The 26,985-nt window shown below is 42.4% G+C and overlaps 1 protein-coding gene across 1 annotated transcript in view; it reads left to right on the top strand.

Moving 5' to 3' along the window:
• The window catches only part of PDC (phosducin), a 110,216-nt gene that overhangs the window by 50,351 nt on the left and 32,880 nt on the right, over positions 1-26,985 (top strand). The window contains exon 2 of the mRNA XM_063938781.1: positions 12,284-12,370. Within this exon, the coding sequence (XP_063794851.1) occupies positions 12,304-12,370 (67 nt within the window). The 5' untranslated portion in view covers positions 12,284-12,303. The remainder of the gene's footprint in view (positions 1-12,283; positions 12,371-26,985) is intronic.

The raw sequence follows: 26,985 nt of genomic DNA, 5'->3' as shown, positions 1-26,985 counted from the left end.
TGATGGGGGTTTGGAAGGAGATGAGATTCTTGAAGTATGACTGTTAAGAGAGGGAAAGGACAGCACTGTAGGATGAGAGCATAAATTTGAGATGAAGGATGTCGCCTTAGAGCCATGATTTACTCCACTCTCCCTCATGGTACATAAACATTTTTACAGTTTCTGGTGAATTTGGAATGCCAGGTTTGAGGCGTTGATCTGTGAAGGTGAATAGTGGTTGCTGGAGCAACAAAGTCAAGAGCAGAAGGAAGGGAGGCATTGTATAGGTATATGGCTTGATCAGGTCAGGAGAGAGAGCAAGAATAGGAGAGAGAAGTGAGTCAAGTGGGGGGGATAAGGAAACTAGATGGCTATGCTTAGTGAAGGTAGCCTCAGTAGAAAGAGACGGAAAAGCAAAGAGGAATAAGATAAAAGATAACAGGTGAGAATCAGAGAGGGGGAATGGGGAGTTGGAGTAATCAGAAATATCACAACGGTGAGTGAAGACCAGATCGAGTGAGTGCCCGCTCACATGGAAGGGCAAGGAGGTCAACCTCGGAGACACCAAGCATTGGTGTGAGGATAAGAGGTTTAGAGAAAGAGGATTTTGTGTGGATGTCGATTAGGATGTTGAAATCAACTAAGACAATGGAGGGAATGTCTGAAGGGAAAAAATAAGGGAGCCAGGAAGCAAAGTTGTGGTGGAATGTTTAGGGACTGTCAGGGTGATCGTAAATACAGCTATTCAAAGGTGAAAAGATTGGAAGAGACGTATAACATGAACCTCAAATGTAGAGAATGTTAGGGGTGGTTCTAAGGGTATGAGCTTGTAGGAGCAAGTGGAGGATAGAAGGACACCAACATCACCACTATGGCAACCACTGGGCCAGGGTGTGTGAGCGAAATGTGAGGCCCACAGAGAAGAGAGCTGTGGGAGAAATGGTGACAGAGGGGGAAATCCAGGCTTAAGTAATGGCCAGGAGATTCAGGGAGTTGGAGATAAAAAGGTCATGGATGGGCATTCATTAGTGTGAGAGATGTGTATGAGATTATCAGGGTTGCTGTAGTGTTGAGGTGAGATTCATTTGGAGAGGCAGAGATGAAGAAAAAGTAGTGCTGTTGCAGGATCCTGAGCTAGGAAGGGAAACTGCAGGAGGTGGCAGGGAGTTTAGTGTGATGCAGATGGAGGAGAGTTAAGGTGACAGGGAGAAGAGGGAGGGAATAAGGTTTAGTAGTGGAGTAGTAGGACCAAGTAGGCCGAGAAGTTAATGAAAATGGAGGAATTGGAATGGTGGGGCAGGGAAGAAGAGGAGGAGGATAGAAGTGAAGACAAAAGTGGAGGCAAACTAAAGGATTACGTAGACACTAAGTGATTGGGGAGTTGAAGAAAACATGGTCATGGTGTGTATAAGGTACAGTAAATAGGGGGTGGAAAACAGAAAGTAATAATTGAGGCTGTATGGAGAGACAGTGTAGTAGATTTGCAGAAATGAAAGAACAGTGTTGGTAATGTGTTTGTACAATGACAATAGTTTATTATTAAACGGAATAAATGCAGAGATTTTATAGGTGCAGAAATTAAATATTATAGTCAACTGTGTAAGAAATGAGAGGATGTGAGGCTATGCAAAAAAGCAATGGTGATTAAGACAGGACTTTCAAGTGTATAAAGGCAAATTTACAATGGTACAGTAATGCAGTCAGATATTTTTGAAAAACAAAAAGCCAGTCCAAATAGTAGTAAGCAAAGTGATAGGTTCCTGTGTGTCCAGGCAGGGAGCTCAGTGTTGAGTGTCCAGATTATCCAGATAGAAGGTTTTTGTTTTGGAGAGTTATACCCCTTTTACACCACACAAATAACCCAGTATCGACCACAAATAACCCAGAAATCCCGGGTCGTCTGACCTGGTAATTCAACCCAGGTTATAAGAATGGTTATTCCCAGTTTATTACCGGGTCAGGCACAGTGTGAACGGGTTACCCGGATCGATGCGACCCAGTACCCGTTCGCTGCATAGGGAGAGGCGGTGTGGAGATGATGTCATCTCCCAGCACCGCCTCTGCATTCGCCCCCACCCCCAGATGGCATATTGCCAGGTCGGGATGGGGTGTGTAGGGTCCAATGCTGGGTCCCACCCGGGAAGGACCTGTTTCCAATTTCTGGGTGGGACCCGGAATTGCAATGTGAAAGCGTAAATAGTTATCTCACATTTGTTGCTTCAAAGCAGTCCTTCTGTAGTAGAGATTGCTGATTGATCCTTCTGTTTTCGGTATTACACCAAAATTATGCTTAAAATCTAATTACAATTTGAAAAATGTGCACTTAGATACTGTAAATATGAATCATAAAATATAACCTTTATTAAGTATGTATTAAAATTGGATAAATATTAATATTATTATCCCAAACTGCAGTGAAACATAAAGGTTAAAATCACAGAACTAACATACATGTGCATAAGAAGAATAAAGAGATGTGAAAAAAAGGTTTAAAAAGCGTGTCCGTGTGTGATTATTTTTGAAGGCACAACCCTGGCGGGGTTGTTTATATAGATATATATGTTGCTAATAATCACTTTCTAGCGTAATGTTATTAAATAGCTGTTAGTATCTATGTCGTCAGGTACCACTGGATCGTATCCTATATACTCCCTTCACTCAATAGGGGTTACCTCCCAGGAAGCCATCCCCATTGGCGAATTTATGGGGGTGATTGAGTATAACCGGTAAGCTAACCTCCAATTTGTGGGGTGCTTGGGTAGATGGGGATCACTTATTTCTCTGTGTCCCCTAAGACTATATTCCTAAATTCAGTACCACAGGGGGATAGCTTTCTATATCGGATAAGGAATCACTTGATAGGGAAATCTCTATGCATCATGGAAAGATCATATTTATTAATATCCAAATGAAAAGAATGATGAATAGCTTTAATTTAGCTGTTTAGATATAGTTAATTGGCGAGATATACCAACAGGTGCGGTTGCCTTAAGGAATATGGCAATTCCAATATAAATAGCAGCCCTCCTTCATATAATCAGCCAGATCTTATTAAATCTGGTCCAGATATAGCCATTCAGATATACTTAATTGACAACATATATCAATCGGTGGGGTTGCCTTAAGGAATATAGCAATTCCAATTCTCATATAAATAGCAACCTTCCTTCATATATTCAGCCAGATCTTATTTAATCTGATCTAGGCGTAGGCAATAATGCTTTCCTTAGAGGTATAGCCACCTCAATTCTTATTAGGAAGCAAAGTGTCTGTCATAATGGTTTATCCAATTCATCTAAGAAATAATATATTCCATGTGTCAGAGATTCATTACTCTCTATTTACACTGTTAAAGAGTTAATTCTTATTATGTTACAGTGTAATGAAATTATCATATAGGGAGATGTGGCAATTCCATGTGCTATATATATAATAACCCTTAGTGGTCCAGATTCCACAATGAGGAATTTTCTTATAAACCGCTGAAACACACAGCTGTTTGACTGACTTCCAAATATATCTATCTCACTTTGTAACAGTCTTATGATAGAGAAACTGTTACATATTCGGTCACTTAGTTATCTAAAGGTAAACAGACTCAGTGTGAGGGTAATATAATATATCAAATGCGCTGTCAATAATCGTGGTAACTGGTGTAATAATGTGGTATACTGAGTATGCTAGTAAGGCATATAACTGCTCTCCAGCCTTTAAGTGTTACCAATCAATTTGTCACACTGTAAAGGATTTATAGTGTCCTGTTAGGACATGCAGCTGCTAGGCTGACTCAAAGATTTATCCATTTGTAACAATTATGTAACAGTTATATACATGTTACTGGTATTACATAGAAATAGTATGACATAGGCCAGCAGTCCCATGTGTCTGCTGGCCTATGTCATACTATTTCTATGTAATACCAGTAACATGTATATAACTGTTACATAATTGTTACAAATGGATAAATCTTTGAGTCAGCCTAGCAGCTGCATGTCCTAACAGGACACTATAAATCCTTTACAGTGTAACAAATTGATTGGTAACACTTAAAGGCTGGAGAGCAGTTATATGCCTTACTAGCATACTCAGTATACCACATTATTACACCAGTTACCACGATTATTGACAGCGCATTTGATATATTATATTACCCTCATACTGAGTCTGTTTACCTTTAGATAACTAAGTGACCGAATATGTAACAGTTTCTCTATCATAAGACTGTTACAAAGTGAGATAGATATATTTGGAAGTCAGTCAAACAGCTGTGTGTTTCAGCGGTTTATAAGAAAATTCCTCATTGTGGAATCTGGACCACTAAGGGTTATTATATATATAGCACATGGAATTGCCACATCTCCCTATATGATAATTTCATTACACTGTAACATAATAAGAATTAACTCTTTAACAGTGTAAATAGAGAGTAATGAATCTCTGACACATGGAATATATTATTTCTTAGATGAATTGGATAAACCATTATGACAGACACTTTGCTTCCTAATAAGAATTGAGGTGGCTATACCTCTAAGGAAAGCATTATTGCCTACGCCTAGATCAGATTAAATAAGATCTGGCTGAATATATGAAGGAAGGTTGCTATTTATATGAGAATTGGAATTGCTATATTCCTTAAGGCAACCCCACCGATTGATATATGTTGTCAATTAAGTATATCTGAATGGCTATATCTGGACCAGATTTAATAAGATCTGGCTGATTATATGAAGGAGGGCTGCTATTTATATTGGAATTGCCATATTCCTTAAGGCAACCGCACCTGTTGGTATATCTCGCCAATTAACTATATCTAAACAGCTAAATTAAAGCTATTCATCATTCTTTTCGTTTGGATATTAATAAATATGATCTTTCCATGATGCATAGAGATTTCCCTATCAAGTGATTCCTTATCCGATATAGAAAGCTATCCCCCTGTGGTACTGAATTTAGGAATATAGTCTTAGGGGACACAGAGAAATAAGTGATCCCCATCTACCCAAGCACCCCACAAATTGGAGGTTAGCTTACCGGTTATACTCAATCACCCCCATAAATTCGCCAATGGGGATGGCTTCCTGGGAGGTAACCCCTATTGAGTGAAGGGAGTATATAGGATACGACCCAGTGGTACCTGACGACATAGATACTAACAGCTATTTAATAACATTACGCTAGAAAGTGATTATTAGCAACATATATATCTATATAAACAACCCCGCCAGGGTTGTGCCTTCAAAAATAATCACACACGGACACGCTTTTTAAACCTTTTTTTTCACATCTCTTTATTCTTCTTATGCACATGTATGTTAGTTCTGTGATTTTAACCTTTATGTTTCACTGCAGTTTGGGATAATAATATTAATATTTATCCAATTTTAATACATACTTAATAAAGGTTATATTTTATGATTCATTCGTTCTGTCCAGTGCGTCAACAGTGCAGATTTCTTCTTGTTTTTTCTCCCAAATTCTTGTTCATATACACTGCAGTTGACAGCACCCCCTTATATAATAATATCATTAATTATTGGGGAAAAGGGGTTTCCATTAAGTGGGTATAGGTTGATGACTTACACATACCCATGATATTGTAATATTGTAAGAGTGTGCAGATACCAAGTCTGTGTGTATACTGTAAATATGCCCAGCCTCATCAATGTTCTTTAAATAGCTATACCGGGTATGTGTTTGCAATGATTGCAAACAACCTCCAATGCACTTCCACTGAAATGGCTAGCAATAAATCGCCTTAAACAAACATACCAAACATCTAGGACTGTCTAGAGATAGTAATTATTCCTATTTATCTACAATAAGATCTAAGGCACTTTAGTTCAAAAGCAGATGCCTGATACCTGTACCTATAAGGGTGTTCAAATTTTGATTACCTAATTATCTATATAATAATGCAATACCTCAGTTAAGATACTCTGCAATGATGATCAATTTTTGATTACCTATAAAATAATGCAGCACAATAGTTGAAATACTTTGCATTGATGTTGAAAATTTGATTACCTATGTAATAATGCAGTGCAACAGCTGAGATACTCTGCAGTGATGTAAATTTTTGATTACTTGTTGATGACAAGAAGAGAGGAAGAGTCAATTCAGGAGTCATAAAGAGATTAAAAAAATCAATATATATGTATTAATTAAATAATAATGAAATCATATGTATATTTCACCATATTGAAATTTAATAAACCAGGAGTGACTAATTATATACATATATATATATATATATATATATAGTGGGGCAAAAAAGTATTTGGACAGCCACCGATTGTGCAAATTGACCCACTTAAAAAGATGAGAGAGGTCTGTAATTTCCATCATAGGTACACTTCAACTGTGAGATACAGTATCTGAAAAAAACAACAACCAGGAAATCACATTGTGTTTTTGCTCACCATGAGTCCTTGAAAAAAACACCCTGCGCGGTGTTGAAACGTCGGACCTGTCATGCTGTGATTTATTTTCACTTATAAACATCACCATTTGTTTAAGTCCGTGGAGTGCCGCCTGTGTTTGTTCCCTGGGAACGGAGGACCGTCTCCCACTGTTGCAAGCCATACACAGTATATATATATATATATATATATATATATATATAGTGGGGCAAAAAAGTATTTGGACAGCCACCGATTGTGCAAATTGACCCACTTAAAAAGATGAGAGAGGTCTGTAATTTCCATCATAGGTACACTTCAACTGTGAGAGACAGTATCTGAAAAAAAAAAACAACCAGGAAATCACATTGTGTGATTTTTAAACCATTTACTTGTATATTCTTGTGGAAAATAAATATCTGGACAGCTACCAAGCAGCAAGATTTCTGCCTCTCACAGACCAGTTACTTCTTCTTTAAGAAGCTCTTCTATCCTCCACTTGTTACCTGTATTAATGGCACCTGTTTGAACTGGTTATCTGTATAAAAGACACCTGTCCACACCCTCAAACAGTCACACTGCTACCTCTCCACCATGGCCAAGACCAGAGAGCTGTCTAAGGACACCAGGGACAAAATTGTAGAGCTGTACAAGGCTGGGATGAGCTACTCGACAATAGGCAAGAAAAAACTGACAACTGCTGAGTAGCGCCTCAAGTAATGATATTATTAAATAAATATGTGGGTATATAATTGCTCTATCAGCTACGCTGCCGTAAAACACTGTGTGTGTGTGTGTGTGTGTGTGTGTGTGTGTGTGTTTGTTACAGGTAAATAAATTAAGAAAAAGAGAACGGCTGCGCAAATGTATAAGAGCAATTATTAAGAATTTATAGTGAGTAGTTAATAATAAGAGCTGACGTGTAGTAAAAGAGAATTTATTATATTAATAACATTGGTTATAACACTTTGAAACTAAGTATAAAATTCAATAGAAACATTCATACATAGATTAAATGTAACAACACCTCGATCAAATGAATAGTTGAGCTGCAAAGTTGTGTCTTTTGTTGGAGGAAAGAAGCATGAAATCCAATTATTAACTCTACTTGAGTGTCTACAGTTCCAATTAGCAGCCAGTCAGTATCATGCTGATAGTAAATGCCGTAATGGTGGCTTCAAAGGCAAAAGAAAGCTGTGGTTTTACAGATGATTGAATACCTCTCCTCGGGCTGGTCCATACCGAGCATCCTCAGTAATGCGGTCCTGCAGTGCCCAGTGCCCGTCTGTGCGGCAGGGAGGTGGATGTACTGTGGCCAAACAGCCAGCGGTAGTAAGTGCAGTATCCGCGGCGTACAGAGGGAGATTGCCGGCGGCCGTGTAATAACCCGGGATATGGAACCAGGATATCAGTAGCTCAATAAGCAGCTTGCTACCAAGTAGGTAACACGATCAAGGTGAGCAGGGAGGCGGGGTCCTGACGCGTTTCGTCACAAGTCATGTGACTTTATCAAAGGTATATCCAGCCTCTAGAGCTCTCAGTATTTAAAGCGTAAGTGTTGTTGTAAACATGTGTCAACAATTGACTAATCAATCAGTCAGTATAAGAGATAATTACACGTCAGCTCATAAGAAATTCACTCACTAATAGCACACATATTTCAGATAATGATGAATACAATAAACAGAAATTAGAGAGACTTAATATATATAATGAAAAAATATGTAAAAATATAAAAATACAGATAATATGTTTGTCTGGATGTGCAAGATTAAACATTGAAAACCGATAATGGCAGATTATATATCAATGTTAATAAACATGATAGTAGTATAACTGACCAAAGAGAGAGATAGTAAATGTCTATGATTTATATTGAGATAATTATAACAGACATAGAAATAAACTAAAATATAAAGTAATAAGATGTTGGGAATCGAACACCCGGTCAGACCAAAAAGCATTAAAGTCTGTAGTCAAAGAGTAGTCAGCATACCAGATACACCACAGGTCTCATCAGTAAGTTCCACTAAAAAGAGTAATGTTAACAACTGACAAGATAGCTGATATAATAGCAACTGTGTCTCGAGATCAGACTCATAAAAGAGAGTAATGTTAACAGCTGATAAGATAGCTGATATATATGGCAACTGTGTCTCGAGATCAGACTCATAACATATCTATAAGATACAATAGGTGTCAAAAATTATTAATGAATAAAATAGAGGATAAAAAGAACAATAAGTATACACAGATTGATTTAATAGATGCACAGAAAAATTATAAATATATTGAATGCTAGATAAAAGGTGATATAAAGTCATACCGAATATCACTAATATCTAAGTTACATACTAATAAAACATAAAAGGATTTTTAATTGTTTAAATAAAAAAAATAAAAAATACATGTGTGAACGAGAAGAGAGGGACTGGGGAAGGCTGATGAGTATTAACATAAATCCATTTCAATGGATTCGTTCGACAATAGCCAAGCAGCTTGGTGAGAAGAGATCAACTGTTGGCGCAATTATAAAAAAATGGGAGAAATACAAGATCACTGACAATCTCCGTCAACCTGGGGCTCCATGCAAGATCTCACCTCGTGGGGTATCAATGATCTTGAGAACGGTGAGGAATCAGGAATCAGCCCAGAACTACACGGGGGGACCTGGTCAATGACCTCAAGAGAGCTGGGACCACAGTGACAAAGGTTACCTTTAGTAACACACTACGTCATCATGGATTGAAATCCTGCAGTGCCTGAAAGGTCCCCCTGCTTAAGACAGCACATGTCCAGGCCTGTCTAAAGTTTGCCAGTAACCATCTGGATGATCCAGAAGAAGATTGGGAGAATGTAATGTGGTCAGATGAGAGCAAAATCGAACTTTTTGGTATAAACTCCTCTCGCGGTATTTGGAGGGAGAAGAATGATGAATGGCATCCTAAGAACACCATACCCACTGTGAAGCATGGAGGTAGAAACATCATGCTTTGGTGCTGCTTTTCTGCAAAGGGGACAGGACAACTGATCCGTATTAAGGAGAGGATGAATGGGGCCATGTATCGTGAGATTCTGGGCAAAAACCCCCTTCCTTCAGTAAGAACATTGAAGATGGAACATGGCTGGGTCTTCCAGCATGATAATGACCCCAAACACACCGCCCGGGCAACTAAGGAGTGGCTCCGTAAAAAGCATTTTTAGGTCCTGAAGTGGCCTAGCCAGTCTCCAGACCTCAACCCAATATAAAATCTGTGGAGGGAGTTGAAAATCTGTGTTGCCCGACGACAGCCCCAAAACATGACAGATCTAGAGAAGATCTGCATAGAAGAGTGGGCCAAATTACCTGCTACAGTGTGTGCAAACCTGGTCAAGAACTACAGGAAACATTTGACCTCTGTAATTGCCAACCGAGGTTATATTACAAAGTATTGAGTTAAACTTTTTGATTGTCCAAATATTTATTATCCACAAGAATATACAAATAAATTGTTTAAAAATCATACAATGTGATTTCCTAGTTGTTGTTTTTTTCCAGATTCTGACTCTCACAGTTGAAGTGTACCTATAATGAAAATTACAGACCTCTCTTATCTTTTTAAGTGGGTCAACTTGCACAATCGGTGGCTGTCCAAATGCTTTTTTGCCCCACTGTATATATATATATATATATATATATATATATATACACTGTTCAAAAAAATAAAGGGAACACTAAAATAACACATCCTAGATCTGAATGAATGAAATATTCTTATTAAATACTTTGTTCTTTACATAGTTAAATGTGCTGACAACAATATCACACAAAAATTATCAATGGAAATCAAATTCATTAACCCATGGAGGTCTGGATTTGGAGTCACACTCAAAATTAAAGTGGAAAAACACACTACAGGCTGATCCAACTTTGATGTAATGTCCTTAAAACAAGTCAAAATGAGGCTCAGTAGTGTGTGTGGCCTCCACGTGCCTGTATAACCTCCCTACAACGCCTGGGCATGCTCCTGATGAGGTGGCGGATGGTCTCCTGAGGGATCTCCTCCCAGACCTGGACTAAAGCATCCGCCAACTCCTGGACAGTCTGTGGTGCAATGTGGCGTTGGTGGATGGAGCGAGACATGATGTCCCAGATGTGCTCAATTGGATTCAGGTCTGGGGAATGGGTGGGCCAGTCCATAGCATCAATGCCTTCGTCTTGCAGGAACTGCTGACACACTCCAGCCACATGAGGTCTAGCATTGTCTTGCATTAGGAGGAACCCAGGGCCAACCGCACCAGCATATGATCTCACAAGGGGTCTGAGGATCTCATCTCGGTACCTAATGGCAGTCAGGTTACCTCTGGCGAGCACATGGAGGGCTGTGCGGCCCCCCAAAGAAATGCCACCCCACACCATTACTCACCCACTGCCAAACCGGTCATGCTGGATGATGTTGCAGGCAGCAGAACGTTGTCCTTGGCGTCTCCAGACTCTGTCACGTCTGTCACATGTGCTCAGGGAGAACCTGCTTTTATCTGTGAAGAGCACAGGGCACCAGTGGCGAATTTGCTAATCTTGGTGTTCTCTGGCAAATGCCAAACGTCCTGCATGGTGTTGGGCTGTAAGCACAACCCCCACCTGTGGACGTCGGGCCCTCATACCACCCTCATGGAGTCTGTTTCTGATCGTTTGAGTAGACACATGTACATTTGTGGCTTGCTGGAGGTAATTTTGCAGGGCTCTGGCAGTGCTCCTCCTGTTCCTCCTTGCACAAAGGTGGAGGTAGCGGTCCTGCTGCTGGGTTGTTGCCCTCCTACGGCCTCCTCCACGTCTCCTGATGTACTGGCATGTCTCCTGGTAGCACCTCCATGCTCTGGACACTACGCTGACAGACACAGCAAACCTTCTTGCCACAGCTCGCATTGATGTGCCATCCTGGATGAGCTGCACTACCTGAGCCACTTGTGTGGGTTGTAGACTCCGTTTCATGCTACCGCTAGAGTGAAAGCACCGCCAGCTTTCAAACATGACCAAAACATCAGCCAGAAAGCATAGGAGCTGAGAAGTGGTCTGTGGTCACCACCTGCAGAACAACTCCTTTATTGGGGTGTCTTGCTAATTGCCTATAATTTCCACCTGTTGTCTATTCCATTTGCAATTGATTGTCAATCAGTGTTGCTTCCTAAAGTGGACAGTTTGATTTCACAGAAGTTTGATTGACTTGGAGTTACATTGTGTTGTTTAAGTGTTCCCTTTATTTTTTTTGAGCAGTGTATGTGTGTGTGTGTGTGTGTGTGTGTGTGTGTGTGTGTGTGTGTGTGTGTGTGTGTGTGTGTGTGTGTGTGTGTGTAGCCCTAAGAAAAAAATTTCAACATACATAATTTTTTTCATTAGAGAAATGTGTTTTTTATCCTCTACCATTTTAATACATTGGATCATACTAACTCTGGAGAGCAACAACAACAAACTATAAATCATGCCACGTGGCAACATTATTGCCAAAATGGAGGATGATTTTGTCCTTACATGGAACCATTACATATCAGATACATCTGCTTCATTTATGGAATTTCTTGTGTTTTATTCTGTTAAAGGAGCACTCTTTTTGGAGTTGGCAGGTTTTCCAAGACCTCTTCCTGATACTCTAAATTCCCCTCATGGCTCAAGCCCATCTGGTTAGGCTAATTGGCTTATGACTAAATTAAGTCTAGTGGGAGTTTGTGTGGTAGGAATTTACATTGTATGTTACACTGGGAGAGGGACTGTTTAGAATAATGAAACATTCCCTATGTAATACTGTATGCTGGTGCTAATAAAAGCATAATAACATCTACAACAACGTATGACAATTGCATAGTCAAGACACAATATCTGCTCTCAGCCCAATGTTTGCTAAAGCTGATATTTTATTTTTCTGCAGATAGCACACATACTGTAGCCATGGAAGACATTGACACACAGAGTGTCGAAGAGGAAACTGATTTTGAAGGATCAGCTACAAACACAGGTAAAAAAAAAAAAAAAAAATAGACAAAGTTGCAATTATCTAACACAACTGAATTTCTGTTTTAGATGATTAAATATATAGTTTGATATTTCAGCACTGATAATTAAGAGTAAAATCTTTTAGAGGGGCTGTCCACTTTTGTTTTGTGTAGCAGGTACATTACCCCTGAGAACTAAGGGGCCCACTGCTCCCAGACCAGAAATGAGTTATTCCCTGGCCCGCCCCACAGACCTTTTTGAGCAATGTCGGATGACTGGCCAGTGAAGAGATAAGGGTGGGCCCCACTGTCTGAGGAACTTGCCCCTTACCTTAGGGTGGCAGGGATGACCTTGTGTGTGATGGACTGATAAAGGAGTCTTGCCACCTATCAGTGCTGATGATCACAGCCACATATTGCCTCTAATTAACAGACAGCTGTACATTTTTTTCTGATTCACTGCTGTCTGTGAATTAAAGGCACCTCACCACTGGTGTAACTTGCAGTGTGTTCCTCACCGAGTGCCAAACTGAGGAAAGCGCAAGGGGCAGGGGTGCTTGTCAGGGACAGAGTAGAAGCTGCTGTGTTCCTGTCCCCACCAAGGTATAAGCCCCCAGTTCTCCACACCACGTAGGACATTGTGCTTGTACTCCTTTCACCCACTGTCTCTCATTGTCACCCACTGCCTCCCCCTGCCACTGTCAGCTTCCCCCTGCAGTCTGCTGTCACCCTCTGTCTCCCCTTGCCTTATGTTGTCACCCTCTACCACCCCCACCTTACGCTGTCACATTGTGAATTTAAGTTGAGGTGGAGGATGAGAGGCCCAAATTTTATTTTTGCACCTGGACCCACCACTCACAAGTTCTGCCACTGATGAGGACATATCTGTACTAAGTAATGAGGTTTTGGTAGGAGGTTATAAAAAAGGTAGCAGGAAGACTGTATTGACAGATGAAGAGTCTTTTTTCATTGCTACAAGATGAGTGCAGTGTTCCACCGTCTATTTTGTTATGTTGGATGAGATATTTAACTGGCTTGAGAGGCTCCTGTTTTGTGAGGTGCTACAAGACCACACAAATTGGGCAAACATTTAAATCACATTGGAGAAATTCATTTAATCGTGGAAGTAAAGTCCAACCTTTTGTCCACTTACTTTTAAGAAATATATGTGATATAAATGAGGATTTAATTAGAAGCAATATATTGCAGTATAATGGATGAAAAAATGGAAACATCATAATTAATGATGGGGTGGAGTGAATGTGATATTAGGGTGCGTTTATTGGTAATGCCTCTAGGTATTCAGATATTTTTGGGAAATGCTATGCTGTACTGTACACTAGTGGATAAAATAAAAGTTCCATAAAATACTTTAAGGGCATTTTTATTATAGCCCAATTTTACCCCAAAAGAATAATTTTTTATTGCTATATAGAAATGTTTTTTTTCAGTAGAATGTATGAAAAATGTCTTGCATGGACACGGACTATGATAGGAGCCTGTCTCTGCAAGACAAAACAGTACAGCGATAGCTTACGGCATTAACTTACTGTGTATATGTGGTTGCCAGGAATCAGCGTTCAGTGGCATCTCACTTACCGGCGCGCTGGTGTGCAGGCCTCCAGAGGTCACGGCCCCAGTTTGCGGCTGCATGAATTATCTGTCCGTGGCCGCAGTGCCCATTGTCATTGTGTACCCCTGAAGTCCATCCAGTGTGTACCCACCATCTGTGCAGCATGGGCACCGCCATGACACTTGCGGTCAGCTGAGCTGTAACACCCAATCCTGCGCTGTGTCTGCACACATGATTCAAGCATCCAATGCCTGCTGACCAGGAAGTATAAATCCAGAACATCGGCTCATACTCATTGCCTTGAACAACGTGTCACATCCAGTGTACAGCGTCTCCTGTCTCCAGTCTTCTGTCTCCAGTGATTTCCTTGCTCCAGTGTCTCCGTGGAACTACAGGATTGAGCCATCCAGCTCTGCTACAACTCCTTCCACAGTCAGCTTCCACCTCTGCATGCAGTAAGAGACTCTCTCCAGGTGCTACTTACCATTCTCACCTGTGTGTTGTTTATCTGCGTTCAGCACTGTGCTATTCCATCTGGCACTTAAAACAACCAGCTTGCAATTTACAAACTGTCTCCTGCTTTGGCCTTGCTTGGCTTTGTGGACTTGTGCATATATACAGACTGTGTGAATCTATTGCTGTTGGTTTCCACACCAATCACCGGATTTACTATTGCCTGTGTTCACTGTCATCGGCTGCATTAATATCATCTGCATATTTGATCCTGTTGCCATCGACTTCCAAGTAGACCATCAATGTTTGCCATCGGCTTCCAGGCCGGTGATCACTGTTGTTATTCTCACTGGTTTACAGATCATCACCTGTGACTGTTGTTATACCTTTGTGAGCCTCCATGCTTAAACCATCAGTATTGTTATTGTGCTTCAGTGACTGTTCATACCTCTGTGTGCTAAATAAATATAATTGTGCACATGCACAGGAATCTCCTACAGCCTCCTCGTTTCCTCCACCGTACCACCACTGACCCACTAGTGCCCCCTACGGGAACAGACACAGTTACAGACCTGACAGTGGTCATCGGACAATGCGTGTGCAATCGGCAGTTACTGAGAAGAATCCTTTGGAATCCTCTCCCAACGAATTACTGTAGCTTAAATGTAGCCCATAGGCTACAATGGCTAACACTATCTATAGATGGCATCAGCTATTGCGGCCAATCTCAAAAAAGAGTTGTTTTTTCAGGAATTTGGTATACAGTTTCTATATAATAAGCGAGAAAGTGTGTGTATCTGTCTGTCTGGTTGTCCTTTATCCATGGCCAGAGTTTTGTACCTAGCTCCACCAATTTTGTCATGGTGGTGTAGTTTGACCAGGATTAGGTGTTTGCCTAGGTTTGAACTTTGTCAGGGCCACGGAGGTCTACATGGTAGCCACCAACTAGGCCATGCAGTCTCTGAGTTGAAATTTTAATTTAAGCAACTTTGCTCAGGATGTCTCCCAGTGCCGAAAACTGAACTGATCTGAAGGCACAGGCTGATATGTACCAGTGGAGGGCAGGCAGAGCTCCAACGGAAGAGCAGTGAGTTGAAGATCAATTGTCACACTGTACCTGCACTGTTATTTCTGCTCGGCAATGATTTCTGTTCTGCAGTGATTCAGAAAAGCCATGCCACCAATAAAACGATCCAGTCTGGGTCACAGCTCCTCAGCTGCTAGAAGTAAAAGAGTGGCAAGATGTGAGGAGACTTCAGAGGAAGTACAAGCACGCATGGCTGCTCAACAAGAGAGACAGGGAGCCACTCAAGAGAAACACTTAAAGGAAGACAAGCTTGCCAATCTGCTGATGCTACTAGACATGCGGCATCCGGGCCATGGAGTCCTCAGCTGCAAGACAAACACATCAGTCAACCAATGCTGCTAGACATGCAGGCTCAAGGGACATGGAGTTGGCAGCTGCAAGACAAACATGTTAGTCAGTCAAGGCTGCACAAACTGCTACATCCAGGGCCATGGACTCCCCAGCTGGAAGACAAACCCGTCAGTCAGCCAATGCTATACAAACAATAGACTCAAGAGCCGTAGAGACTCCAGCAGCAACACAAATCTGACAATCTGCTAATGCTGCAAGAACTGCAGTTCTCACATTAAAACCATGGCAAGTTTTGAAACATGATGCAAATACCCAGTATTAGATGCACCCTAAGGTAAATACTGGGAACATGTCCAGGCAATGCATGCACTGCAGTGCTAAGACATGGGCAGAGAAGCACCTGGGATGTATTGCTGTGGTGTCAAGGTGAAACTTCCGCCACAGTTGGTCACACCTAAGCCACTTAAGTCTCTGGTAGCTGGAACACGCAATAAATCAAGTGTTTTGCTCAGACATTCAAAAATATAATTCTGATTTCCAAATGACATACTTTGGAGCAACAGGTCCAGTGGATGATTGAACATACATGTATGGAAAAAGTAAAGTTCAGGGTCAAGTCTACCCAGAGGCGGATTTAGACCTCATGGGGCCCTAAGCAAGACACTGATTTGGGTCCCCCTTCCACAAACTGATTGTAGCATGCACATCGACCACATCAATGTCCATTACTCACATTACAATGCCCATCGGCATCCATTACTCACATTACAGTGCACAGCGATGTCTGTTACTAACATTATAGTGCCCAGAGGCGTTTGTTACTCACATTACACCACCCAGCAGCAAACGTTACTCACATTACAGTGCACAGCGACATCCGTTACTCACATTACAGCACACAGCGACGTCCATTATTCACATTACAGCACACAGCGACGTCCGTTATTCACATTACAATACCCAGCAGCATTCGTTACTCACATTACACCGCCCAGCAGCAAATATTACTCACATTACAGCGCAATGGCGATGTCCGTTACTCACATTACAGCACACAGTGATGTCCGTTATTCACATTACAATGCCCAGCAGCATTCGTTACCCACATTACACCGCCCCAGCAGCAAACATTACTCACATTACAGCGCAATGGCAATGTCCGTTACTCATTACAGCACACAGCGACATCTGTTACTCACATTACAATGCCCATCAGTGTCCGTTACTCTCATTACACTGCCCAGCAGTATCCGTTACTTACATTACAGCGCACATCGACTTCCATTACTCACATTACAATGCCCAGCAGCGTTCGTTACTCACATTACACCGCACAGCAACAAACGTTACTCACATTACAGCACATGGCGACGTCTGTTACTCCCATTACAGCGCACAGCGACATCCGTTACTCACATTACAGTGCACAGCGACATCCGTTATTCACATTGCAATGTTTATCAGTGTTCGTTACTCACATTACACTGCCCAGCAGCATCCATTACTTACATTACAGCACACAGCAACGTCTGTTACTCACATTACAATGCCCATCAGTGTCCATTACTCACATTACGCCACCCAGCAGCATCTGTTACTCACATTACAGCACACAGCAATGTCTGTTACTCACATTACAATGCCCAGCAGCGTTCGTTACTCACATGGCACCGCCCAGCAGCATCCGTTACTTACATTACAGTGCACAGCGATGTCCGTTACTCACATTACAAATCCAATTGGTGTCCGTTACTCACATTACACCACCCAGAAGCATCTGTTACTCACATTACAGTGCACAGCAACGTCCATCGGTGTCTGTTACTCACATTACAGCACCCAGTGACATCCGTTACTCACATTACAACACCCATCGGTGTCCGTTACTCACATTACACCACCCAGGATGTCCGTTACTCACATTACATCGCCCAGCACCATCCGTTACATTACAATGCCCAGCGATGTCCATTACTCACATTACAGTGCACAGCGATGTCTGTTACTCACATTACAATGCCCAGTGGCGTTCGTTACTTACATTACACCGCCCAGGATGTCCATTACTCACATTACATCGCCCAGCACCATCCGTTACATTGCAATGCCCAGCGATGTCCGTTACTCACATTACAGTGCACAGCGATGTCCATTACTCACATTACAATGCCCAGTGGCGTTCGTTACTTACATTACACTTCCCAGCGACATCTGTTACTCACATTACAATGTTCAGCAACGTCTGTTACTCACATTACAATGCCCAGCGTTGTTTGTTACTCATATTACACCACCCAGCAGCATCTGTTACTCCCATTACAATGCCGATCGGCGTTCGTAACGCACATTACACCACCCAGCAGCATCCGTTACTCACATTACCGTGCACAGCGGCATCACATTACAGTGCCCATCAGAAACTATTACTCACATTACAGCACCCATCAGCATCCGTTACTCACATTACATCACACAGTGCCATTACATTACAGCGCCCACTGGCGTCTGTTACTCACATTACAGCGCACAGCAGCATGACATTACAGTGCCCATCAGCATCCGTTACTCACATTACAGTGCCCATCAGCTTCCATTATTCACATTATAGCGCACAGTGGCATCACATTACAGTGCCCACTGGCATCTGTTACTCAAATTTCAGTGCATAGCGGCATCACATTACAGCACTCATTGGCATCCATTACTCACGGCACCCACTGATGCCTGTTACTCACATTACACCACAGGTGGGGAGAGGGGGTGCCGCGGGAGGGAGGGGGGTGCCACAGGGGGGGTGCCATGGTGGGGGGGTGTCTAGTGGGGGAGAGTGGGGTCAGCAATGTCATTATGAACCAGTGTAAAGTAAATATAGAAAGTTATGTTGGCAGAGTGTTGTGGTGTTGGATATGGATGTTAGTCCACACAACAGCACTTAACCATATTGGAGATTTATTCAGAGTACAGAGGTAACAGTTTGTTATACACTTGCAGCAGCAGGAACTTACACCAAGGTGACAGCATTATACAGCGGTCATACAAGGTCACACTCAAGGCTGTCTCTGGTTACATATATAAACATAACACTTTATCAAAACATTTTTCCAATAAAGTGTTCCTGTAACCAAAAACATATTAATAAAGCTTGGTAAGCAAATAGTAAAACAAATCAAAATTTTTCAAATGTATTCCAGTCCACATTTTGTCAGGAACATATTCAGCAGGTGTGATGACAGTCCCTTAGTTAACATAGCAGCAGCATTGTTCTCGCTTGCTATGTAATCCACATTGACAGACTTATTTTGCACTAACTCACAGATAAAGTGATGTCTAATGGCAATGTGTTTGGACCGTCCATAATGCTTGGTGCTGGAAGACAAATCAGTTGCACCCTTATTATCACACACAATGTTGATGGTCTCACTTTGGTAAAGAAGGCTAAGTTCATATAAAGTCTCCTTTATTCAAAAAGCTTCTTTTGCAGTTTCTGTAAGTGCCATGTACTCCACTTCAGTGGTGGATAGGGAAACAATGGGTTGCTTTCTGCTCGCCCAGCTGATGGCTCCGTCTGCCAAAACGAACAAGTATCCCATATAGGAATGAAGATCATCCTCATCTGATCCCCAATCGGCATCACAGAAAACTTTTAAAACTTTTTAAAGTTGAATCTTCAGATTTTGTAAACACCAACTTTAATGAACTTGTACCTTTCAGGTATCTTAAGATTCTTTTTACTGCAATCCAGTGTTGCCTCCCAGGATTGATTGCAAACTGGCTTGCCCAACTCACTACATGTGTGATGTCGGGGTGAGTCCCAATACTTGCATACATCAAGCTACCAACAGCATTTTGATAAGGAATCTCTCTCATTTCCTATATCTCCTCCTGGCTGGTTGGTAACATGGCCTTTACCATCTTTATGCTTTTATCAATAGGAGTGCTCACTGGTTTTGCATCAGACATTCCATATTTGCTAAGTATTGCCTCAATGTATGTCTGTTGCTCAATTGTGACAGTCCCATCTTTCAAGTTTTGTACAATCCTCATGCCTAACATATGATTTGTAGAGCCTAGATCCGTTCACTTGAATCTTTGTTTCAGCTGCTGTTTTACATCAGTAATGTGCTCTTCTTGACATGCTAGCCATAGATCATCCACATTCATATACAACTATGATGAACAGTTTTTCCTCTATAGTTTTGTGATATAAGCAGTGATCAGTCTCTGACCTAACAAAGTTAATTTCTAGCAGCACAGCATCCAGCATTATAAACCAACAATGACCACTTTACTTTAGGCCATACAAAGATTTCTTTAAGAGGCAAACTTTTCCCTCTTGGAACATACTCTCATCACAATGTTCAGGTGGTCCCATATAAATCTTCTCAATTAACTCTCCATTTAGCAATGCGGAATCAAAGTCTAACTGATATAACAATAAATCATGAAGTGTAGCAATGGCAATAACTAACCTCAAGGTGCTGTACCTTGCAACAGGCGAAAAGATCTCTCCATAGTCGATCCCAGCTTTTTGTGTGTATCCTTTAGCAACAAGGTGGACTTTATAACGAGCAATAGTCCCGTCCGCATTCAGCTTTTTGCAAAAGATCCACTTGTTCTTGATTGTCTTATGGTAATTCAGCCTGTCAACTACAGTCCATGTACTGTAATCATCCAGAGCTGACAGCTCTGTATCTATTGCTGACTTCAATTCTTTCCAGTCGCTACTTGATTTTGCTTCCTGTATATTTTGGGGTTCACAGTAAGCAATATTTTCATATTCCTCACAATATCTTTTGGATGCAACACCTTTATTGCTCCTCATGGAACTCCTGTTTCTTGATTGGGTGCCCGCATTAACACTTTCAGGTTCAGACACACTTTCTGCTGCCTGTATATCCAGCGATACATATTGTTGCTGTGATTTTTGTTCCACTGTTCCAGTGATTGGTGCTGTCTTATGGAACACTACATCTTTAGACTTTAGAAGATGTTTGTTTGTAATGTCCCAAAGCCTGTATCCTATGCTTTCCTCACAGTATCCTAGCATGACACATTCCACTGACTATGGATCTAATTTTCATCTTTTCTCCATAGGTATATGTGCATAAGCTTTACAACCGAAGACACTGAGATGACTGACAGTTGTTTTTTTCCTGGACCACGCCTCCAGTGGCATTTCACCTTTTACTGCTACTGTGGGTGCACGGTTTTTAAAGTATACTGCAGTAGACACTGCTTCCGCCCAAAAACTTTTCTCCAGGCCTGTGTCACTCAACATAGTCCATGCTCTCTCAACAATTGTACGGTTTGCTCGCTCACTCACACCATTTTTTTCTGGCATGCAGGCAATTGTTAATGCTGTATGCCATATTTCTTCAGAACTCAGCTACTCTGTTGTCATACTCCACGCCATTGTCGGATCTCAAGACTTTTAATTTCAGACCCGTCTGAGTCTCTACCATGCTCTTGTATTACATAATTTTACTGCCAACTTCACTTTTAGCTTTAATAAAATATACATGTGTCATCCTTGTGGCATCATCAATAAATGTTATAAAGTATCTGTAGCCACTAATTGATTCCATCTCCATTGGACCACATACATCAGCATGCACTAGAGCTAGTGGTTTTTCTGCTCTACTAACTGACTTGGGAATGGGGTGCGAATCTGCTTTCCTTTTATACAACAGTCACACACAGGTCTCTCAGTATTACAGTGATTCCAAGTTGCCATTCCATCAAATAGTTTCTGGACGTTGTAATATTCCAAATGACCTAGGCGCCTCTGCCATAGCTTCATTGACTGGTTTGAATTAGAGGCCACCATTGCAGAACACTCCTCTGTGTCTAGGACATACAGTTGGTTGCATCAAGTTGCAGTACCTTACTCATTTTGCACAATATATTTTCCAAACTGGACTATGTAACCCTTTTTCTCCAGGACGCTTATAGCATTAAGATTGCTCCCCAAATGTGGCATGAACAAGAGGTCTTGGATGTCTGTAATAACTGTTTCACCTTTAATTCTTAGACGCACTGTGATTGTCCCAAATTTTGAAGCAGTAAGGACTTTGCCTCCAATCCCTTTTATTGTAATGGGTTTACATGCTGTCAGTGAATTGAACCACTCCTGACTACAACTAAAATGCCTAGTGGCCCCCAAGTCCATGTACAGTACCAGCAATCCTTCTTGTGACTTTCTGCTACATTAAATGCTGACTCATTTGGTTTGTCATGCTTTTTCTGCGTACCACTGCAATTTCTCAGTCTGCAATCTGAGGCCTTGTGCCCCGCCTTGTGATATACAAAGCACTTAAACTTGGACTATTTGGACTTAGTACCTTTTGTGAGTAAGGCAGAACCCTCAGCATGTGTGTTGACAAGAATACGTTCTTGGAACTGCAGCAGCTTGGCTCTTACAACTTCTGTTGTCAGCTTGGTATCCTTAGACTCAAAAGCTACTACAAGGAAATCGAACTCTGGTGTCAGATTTTATAACATCACCATCACCACTTCCTCGTCATCCACCTGTGCTCCTACAGATGCCAACTGCTGAGCTATTGACAGTATTTTATCAATGTAATAGTTCATGTCTTTACAGGCACTTAACTTTGTCCCGTACAGCATACGTCTCAAGTTTATTCTTCTCATCAGACCTTTGTCCTCATACGCCATTTGCAGAGCTGCCCACATGTCTTTGGCTGACACTTTCCCGCTGATAATGGAGTAGACATGTTGTTCCATGGCCAAACCTATTGTTCCGATGGCTCTATCCACTTTAACAGGGTTTGGATCTGCTCCTGGCTCAATTGTGACTTTCCACAACTTTTCCCGCCATTTCTATGGTGAATTTCCACGTTGTGTAATTCTCTGAGCCTTTTAGTTTTGTGAAGTTCACGCTGTACTGTACATTCTTTCTTGCGTTTAATAAAAAAGTATTCCTTTCTTGATCAGAATGCTTTTCCAACTTGGGGTACTGGTCCCATAACCTGTTGGCAGAGTGTTGCGGTGTTGGATATGGATGTTAGTCCACATAACGTCATTTAACGAGATTGGAGGTTTATTCAGAGAACAGAGGTAATAGTTCATAATAAACATAAGAAGCACTGCAGCAGCAGGAACTTACACCAACGTGACAGTGCGGGACAGCGGTTTCACAGCAGCTATACATATGCAGGGTGCAGCTGCGGTCACACAAGGTCACAATACACAGGGGAGTATAAGCTGCACGTCCGTGCAGTCTGTCTCTTCCAGGAAGAACTCAGACGGAGACAGATCACTGAGTGCTCTATTCTCTAACAAGTTACAGTGCTGTAGTACAGATCCTCTCTTCCTCCTCCTCCCCCCTCGGCCTATTTACTCTGATGACCTCTTTCCCCCTCAGCCTATTTACCCAGGCATCTTACATTCTGTGCTAAGGCAAGATCTACATGCTGACTCCGCTGTCTCCTTCTCTTCAGGCTGTCTGCCCTGTGACCACAGCCATGTTGTGCTGATTACTGCAGCATTGCCGGCGGGAGCAGAGCACCACATGCTCCGGTCCCCGCACAATCCTCTCCACAGGATACACTCCCCAACACTGTCAGCCATGCCCCCTCCCATACTGACTGCATTGGTCAGAGCACTCAAGAAACAGCAGATGCACACAGATGCATGCCTCCCCCCTTATTGCAGCGGAGGGCTAATATATAACTGCATTTCTATTTAATCAGTACATATTTGGCTGTAAAGCCTCTGGCTGCAAAGTTTCTTAGCTGTGAAGTATGTTAGTGTAAAGTATGAGGATAATATTAATATGAACATCGGAGATATACGGAGAGAAACAGGAGAGAAACAGAAGGACAGCAGACTATCTTCCCCACCTCCACAAAAAGAACTGCAATCAACATACTACAGTGAATAACCTAATCCACTACTACCAATGCCTGCAGACTGCGCAGCCTGGACACTGACCTCCCTGTCTGATTAACTAACAGCCCTACTGCTCTCACACATTGCTTTCTGCTCCTCAGTTATACTATCTACATCCTCTTTGTAACAATATAAGCCTTTCTGTTCCTTCCATTATTTCCCAAAAATTCCTGTTTCCACTGTCTTTGCTTTTACTACACCCCCTTCTTATTGTTCATTCTATATTACACCCACTCCATTCTATATTATTCCTCTGAACAATACTACTGTACTGGAATTATTGCTCCTTGATCCTGTCCCATACCTAATTTAGAGATGTGCACTTGAAATTTTTCGGGTTTTGTGTTTTGGTTTTGGGTTCGGTTCCGCGGCCGTGTTTTGGGTTCGACCGCGTTTTGGCAAAACCTCACCGAATTTTTTTTGTCGGATTCGGGTGTGTTTTGGATTCGGGTGTTTTTTTCAAAAAACCCTAAAAAACAGCTTAAATCATAGAATTTGGGGGTCATTTTGATCCCAAAGTATTATTAACCTCAAAAACCATAATTTCCACTAATTTTCAGTCTATTCTGAACACCTCACACCTCACAATATTATTTTTAGTCCTAAAATTTGCACCGAGGTCGCTGGATGACTAAGCTAAGCGACCCTAGTGGCCGACACAAACACCTGGCCCATCTAGGAGTGGCACTGCAGTGTCACGCAGGATGGCCCTTCCAAAAAACACTCCCCAAACAGCACATGACGCAAAGAAAAAAAGAGGCGCAATGAGGTAGCTGTGTGAGTAAGCTAAGCGACCCTAGTGGCCGACACAAACACCTGGCCCATCTAGGAGTGGCACTGCAGTGTCACGCAGGATGGCCCTTCCAAAAAACACTCCCCAAACAGCACATGACGCAAAGAAAAAAAGAGGCGCAATGAGGTAGCTGTGTGAGTAAGCTAATCGACCCTAGTGGCCGACACAAACACCTGGCCCATCTAGGAGTGGCACTGCAGTGTCACGCAGGATGGCCCTTCCAAAAAACACTCCCCAAACAGCACATGACGCAAAGAAAAAAAGAGGCCCAATGAGGTAGCTGTGTGAGTAAGATAAGCGACCCTAGTGGCCGACACAAACACCTGGCCCATCTAGGAGTGGCACTGCAGTGTCACGCAGGATGGCCCTTCAAAAAAATACTCCCCAAACAGCACATGACGCAAAGAAAAATTAAAGAAAAAAGAGGTGCAAGATGGAATTGTCCTTGGGCCCTCCCACCCACCCTTATGTTGTATAAACAGGACATGCACACTTTAACCAACCCATCATTTCAGTGACAGGGTCTGCCACACGACTGTGACTGAAATGACGGGTTGGTTTGGACCCCCACCAAAAAAGAAGCAATTAATCTCTCCTTGCACAAACTGGCTCTACAGAGGCAAGATGTCCACCTCATCATCATCCTCCGATATATCACCGTGTACATCCCCCTCCTCACAGATTATCAATTCGTCCCCACTGGAATCCACCATCTCAGCTCCCTGTGTACTTTGTGGAGGCAATTGCTGCTGGTCAATGTCTCCACGGAGGAATTGATTATAATTCATTTTAATGAACATCATCTTCTCCACATTTTCTGGAAGTAACCTCGTACGCCGATTGCTGACAAGGTGAGCGGCGGCACTAAACACTCTTTCGGAGTACACACTTGTGGGAGGGCAACTTAGGTAGAATAAAGCCAGTTTGTGCAAGGGCCTCCAAATTGCCTCTTTTTCCTGCCAGTATAAGTACGGACTGTCTGACGTGCCTACTTGGATGCGGTCACTCATATAATCCTCCACCATTCTTTCAATGGGGAGAGAATCATATGCAGTGCCAGTAGACGACATGTCCGTAATTGTTGGCAGGTCCTTCAGTCCGGACCAGATGTCAGCATCAGCAGTCGCTCCAGACTGCCCTGCATCACCGCCAGCGGGTGGGCTCGGAATTCTGAGCCTTTTCCTCGCACCCCCAGTTGCGGGAGAATGTGAAGGAGGAGATGTTGACAGGTCGCGTTCCGCTTGACTTGACAATTTTCTCACCAGCAGGTCTTTGAACCCCAGCAGACTTGTGTGTGCCGGAAAGAGAGATCCAAGGTAGGTTTTAAATCTAGGATCGAGCACGGTGGCCAAAATGTAGTGCTCTGATTTCAACAGATTGACCACCCGTGAATCCTTGTTAAGCGAATTAAGGGCTCCATCCACAAGTCCCACATGCCTAGCGGAATCGCTCTGTGTTAGCTCCTCCTTCAATGTCTCCAGCTTCTTCTGCAAAAGCCTGATGAGGGGAATGACCTGACTCAGGCTGGCAGTGTCTGAACTGACTTCACGTGTGGCAAGTTCAAAGGGCAGCAGAACCTTGCACAACGTTGAAATCATTCTCCACTGCGCTTGAGACAGGTGCATTCCACCTCCTATATCGTGCTCAATTGTATAGGCTTGAATGGCCTTTTGCTGCTCCTCCAACCTCTGAAGCATATATAGGGTTGAATTCCACCTCGTTACCACTTCTTGCTTCAGATGATGGCAGGGCAGGTTCAGGCGTTTTTGGTGGTGCTCCAGTCTTCTGTACGTGGTGCCTGTACGCCGAAAGTGTCCCGCAATTCTTCTGGCCACCGACGGCATCTCTTGCACGCCCCTCTCGTTTTTTAAATAATTCTGCACCACCAAATTCAAGGTATGTGCAAAACATGGGACGAGCTGGAATTTGCCCATATTTAATGCACACACAATATTGCTGGCATTGTCCGATGCCACAAATCTACAGGAGAGTCCAATTGGGGTAAGCCATTCCGCGATGATCTTCCTCAGTTGCCGTAAGAGGTTTTCAGCTGTGTGCGTATTCTGGAAACCGGTGATACAAAGCGTAGCCTGCCTAGGAAAGAGTTGGCGTTTGCGAGATGCTGCTACTGGTGCCGCCGCTGCTGTTCTTGCGGCGGGAGTCCATACATCTACCCAGTGGGCTGTCACAGTCATATAGTCCTGACCCTGCCCTGCTCCACTTGTCCACATGTCCGTGGTTAAGTGGACATTGGGTACAGCTGCATTTTTTAGGACACTGGTGACTCTTTTTCTGAGGTCTGTGTACATTTTCGGTATCGCCTGCCTAGAGAAATGGAACCTAGATGGTATTTGGTACCGGGGACACAGTACCTCCAACAAGTCTCTAGTTGCCTCTGCAGTAATGATGGATACCGGAACCACGTTTCTCACCACCGAGGATGCCAAGGCCTCAGTTATCCGCTTTTCAGCAGGATGACTGCTGTGATATTTCATCTTCCTCGCAAAGGACTGTTGGACAGTCAATTGCT

This window comes from Pseudophryne corroboree, chromosome 9, assembly GCF_028390025.1.
Source record: "Pseudophryne corroboree isolate aPseCor3 chromosome 9, aPseCor3.hap2, whole genome shotgun sequence".
Taxonomy (NCBI): Eukaryota; Metazoa; Chordata; class Amphibia; order Anura; family Myobatrachidae; genus Pseudophryne; species Pseudophryne corroboree.
Note: the sequence above shows the minus strand (reverse complement) of the source record. Positions and strands in the feature narration are given on the sequence as shown.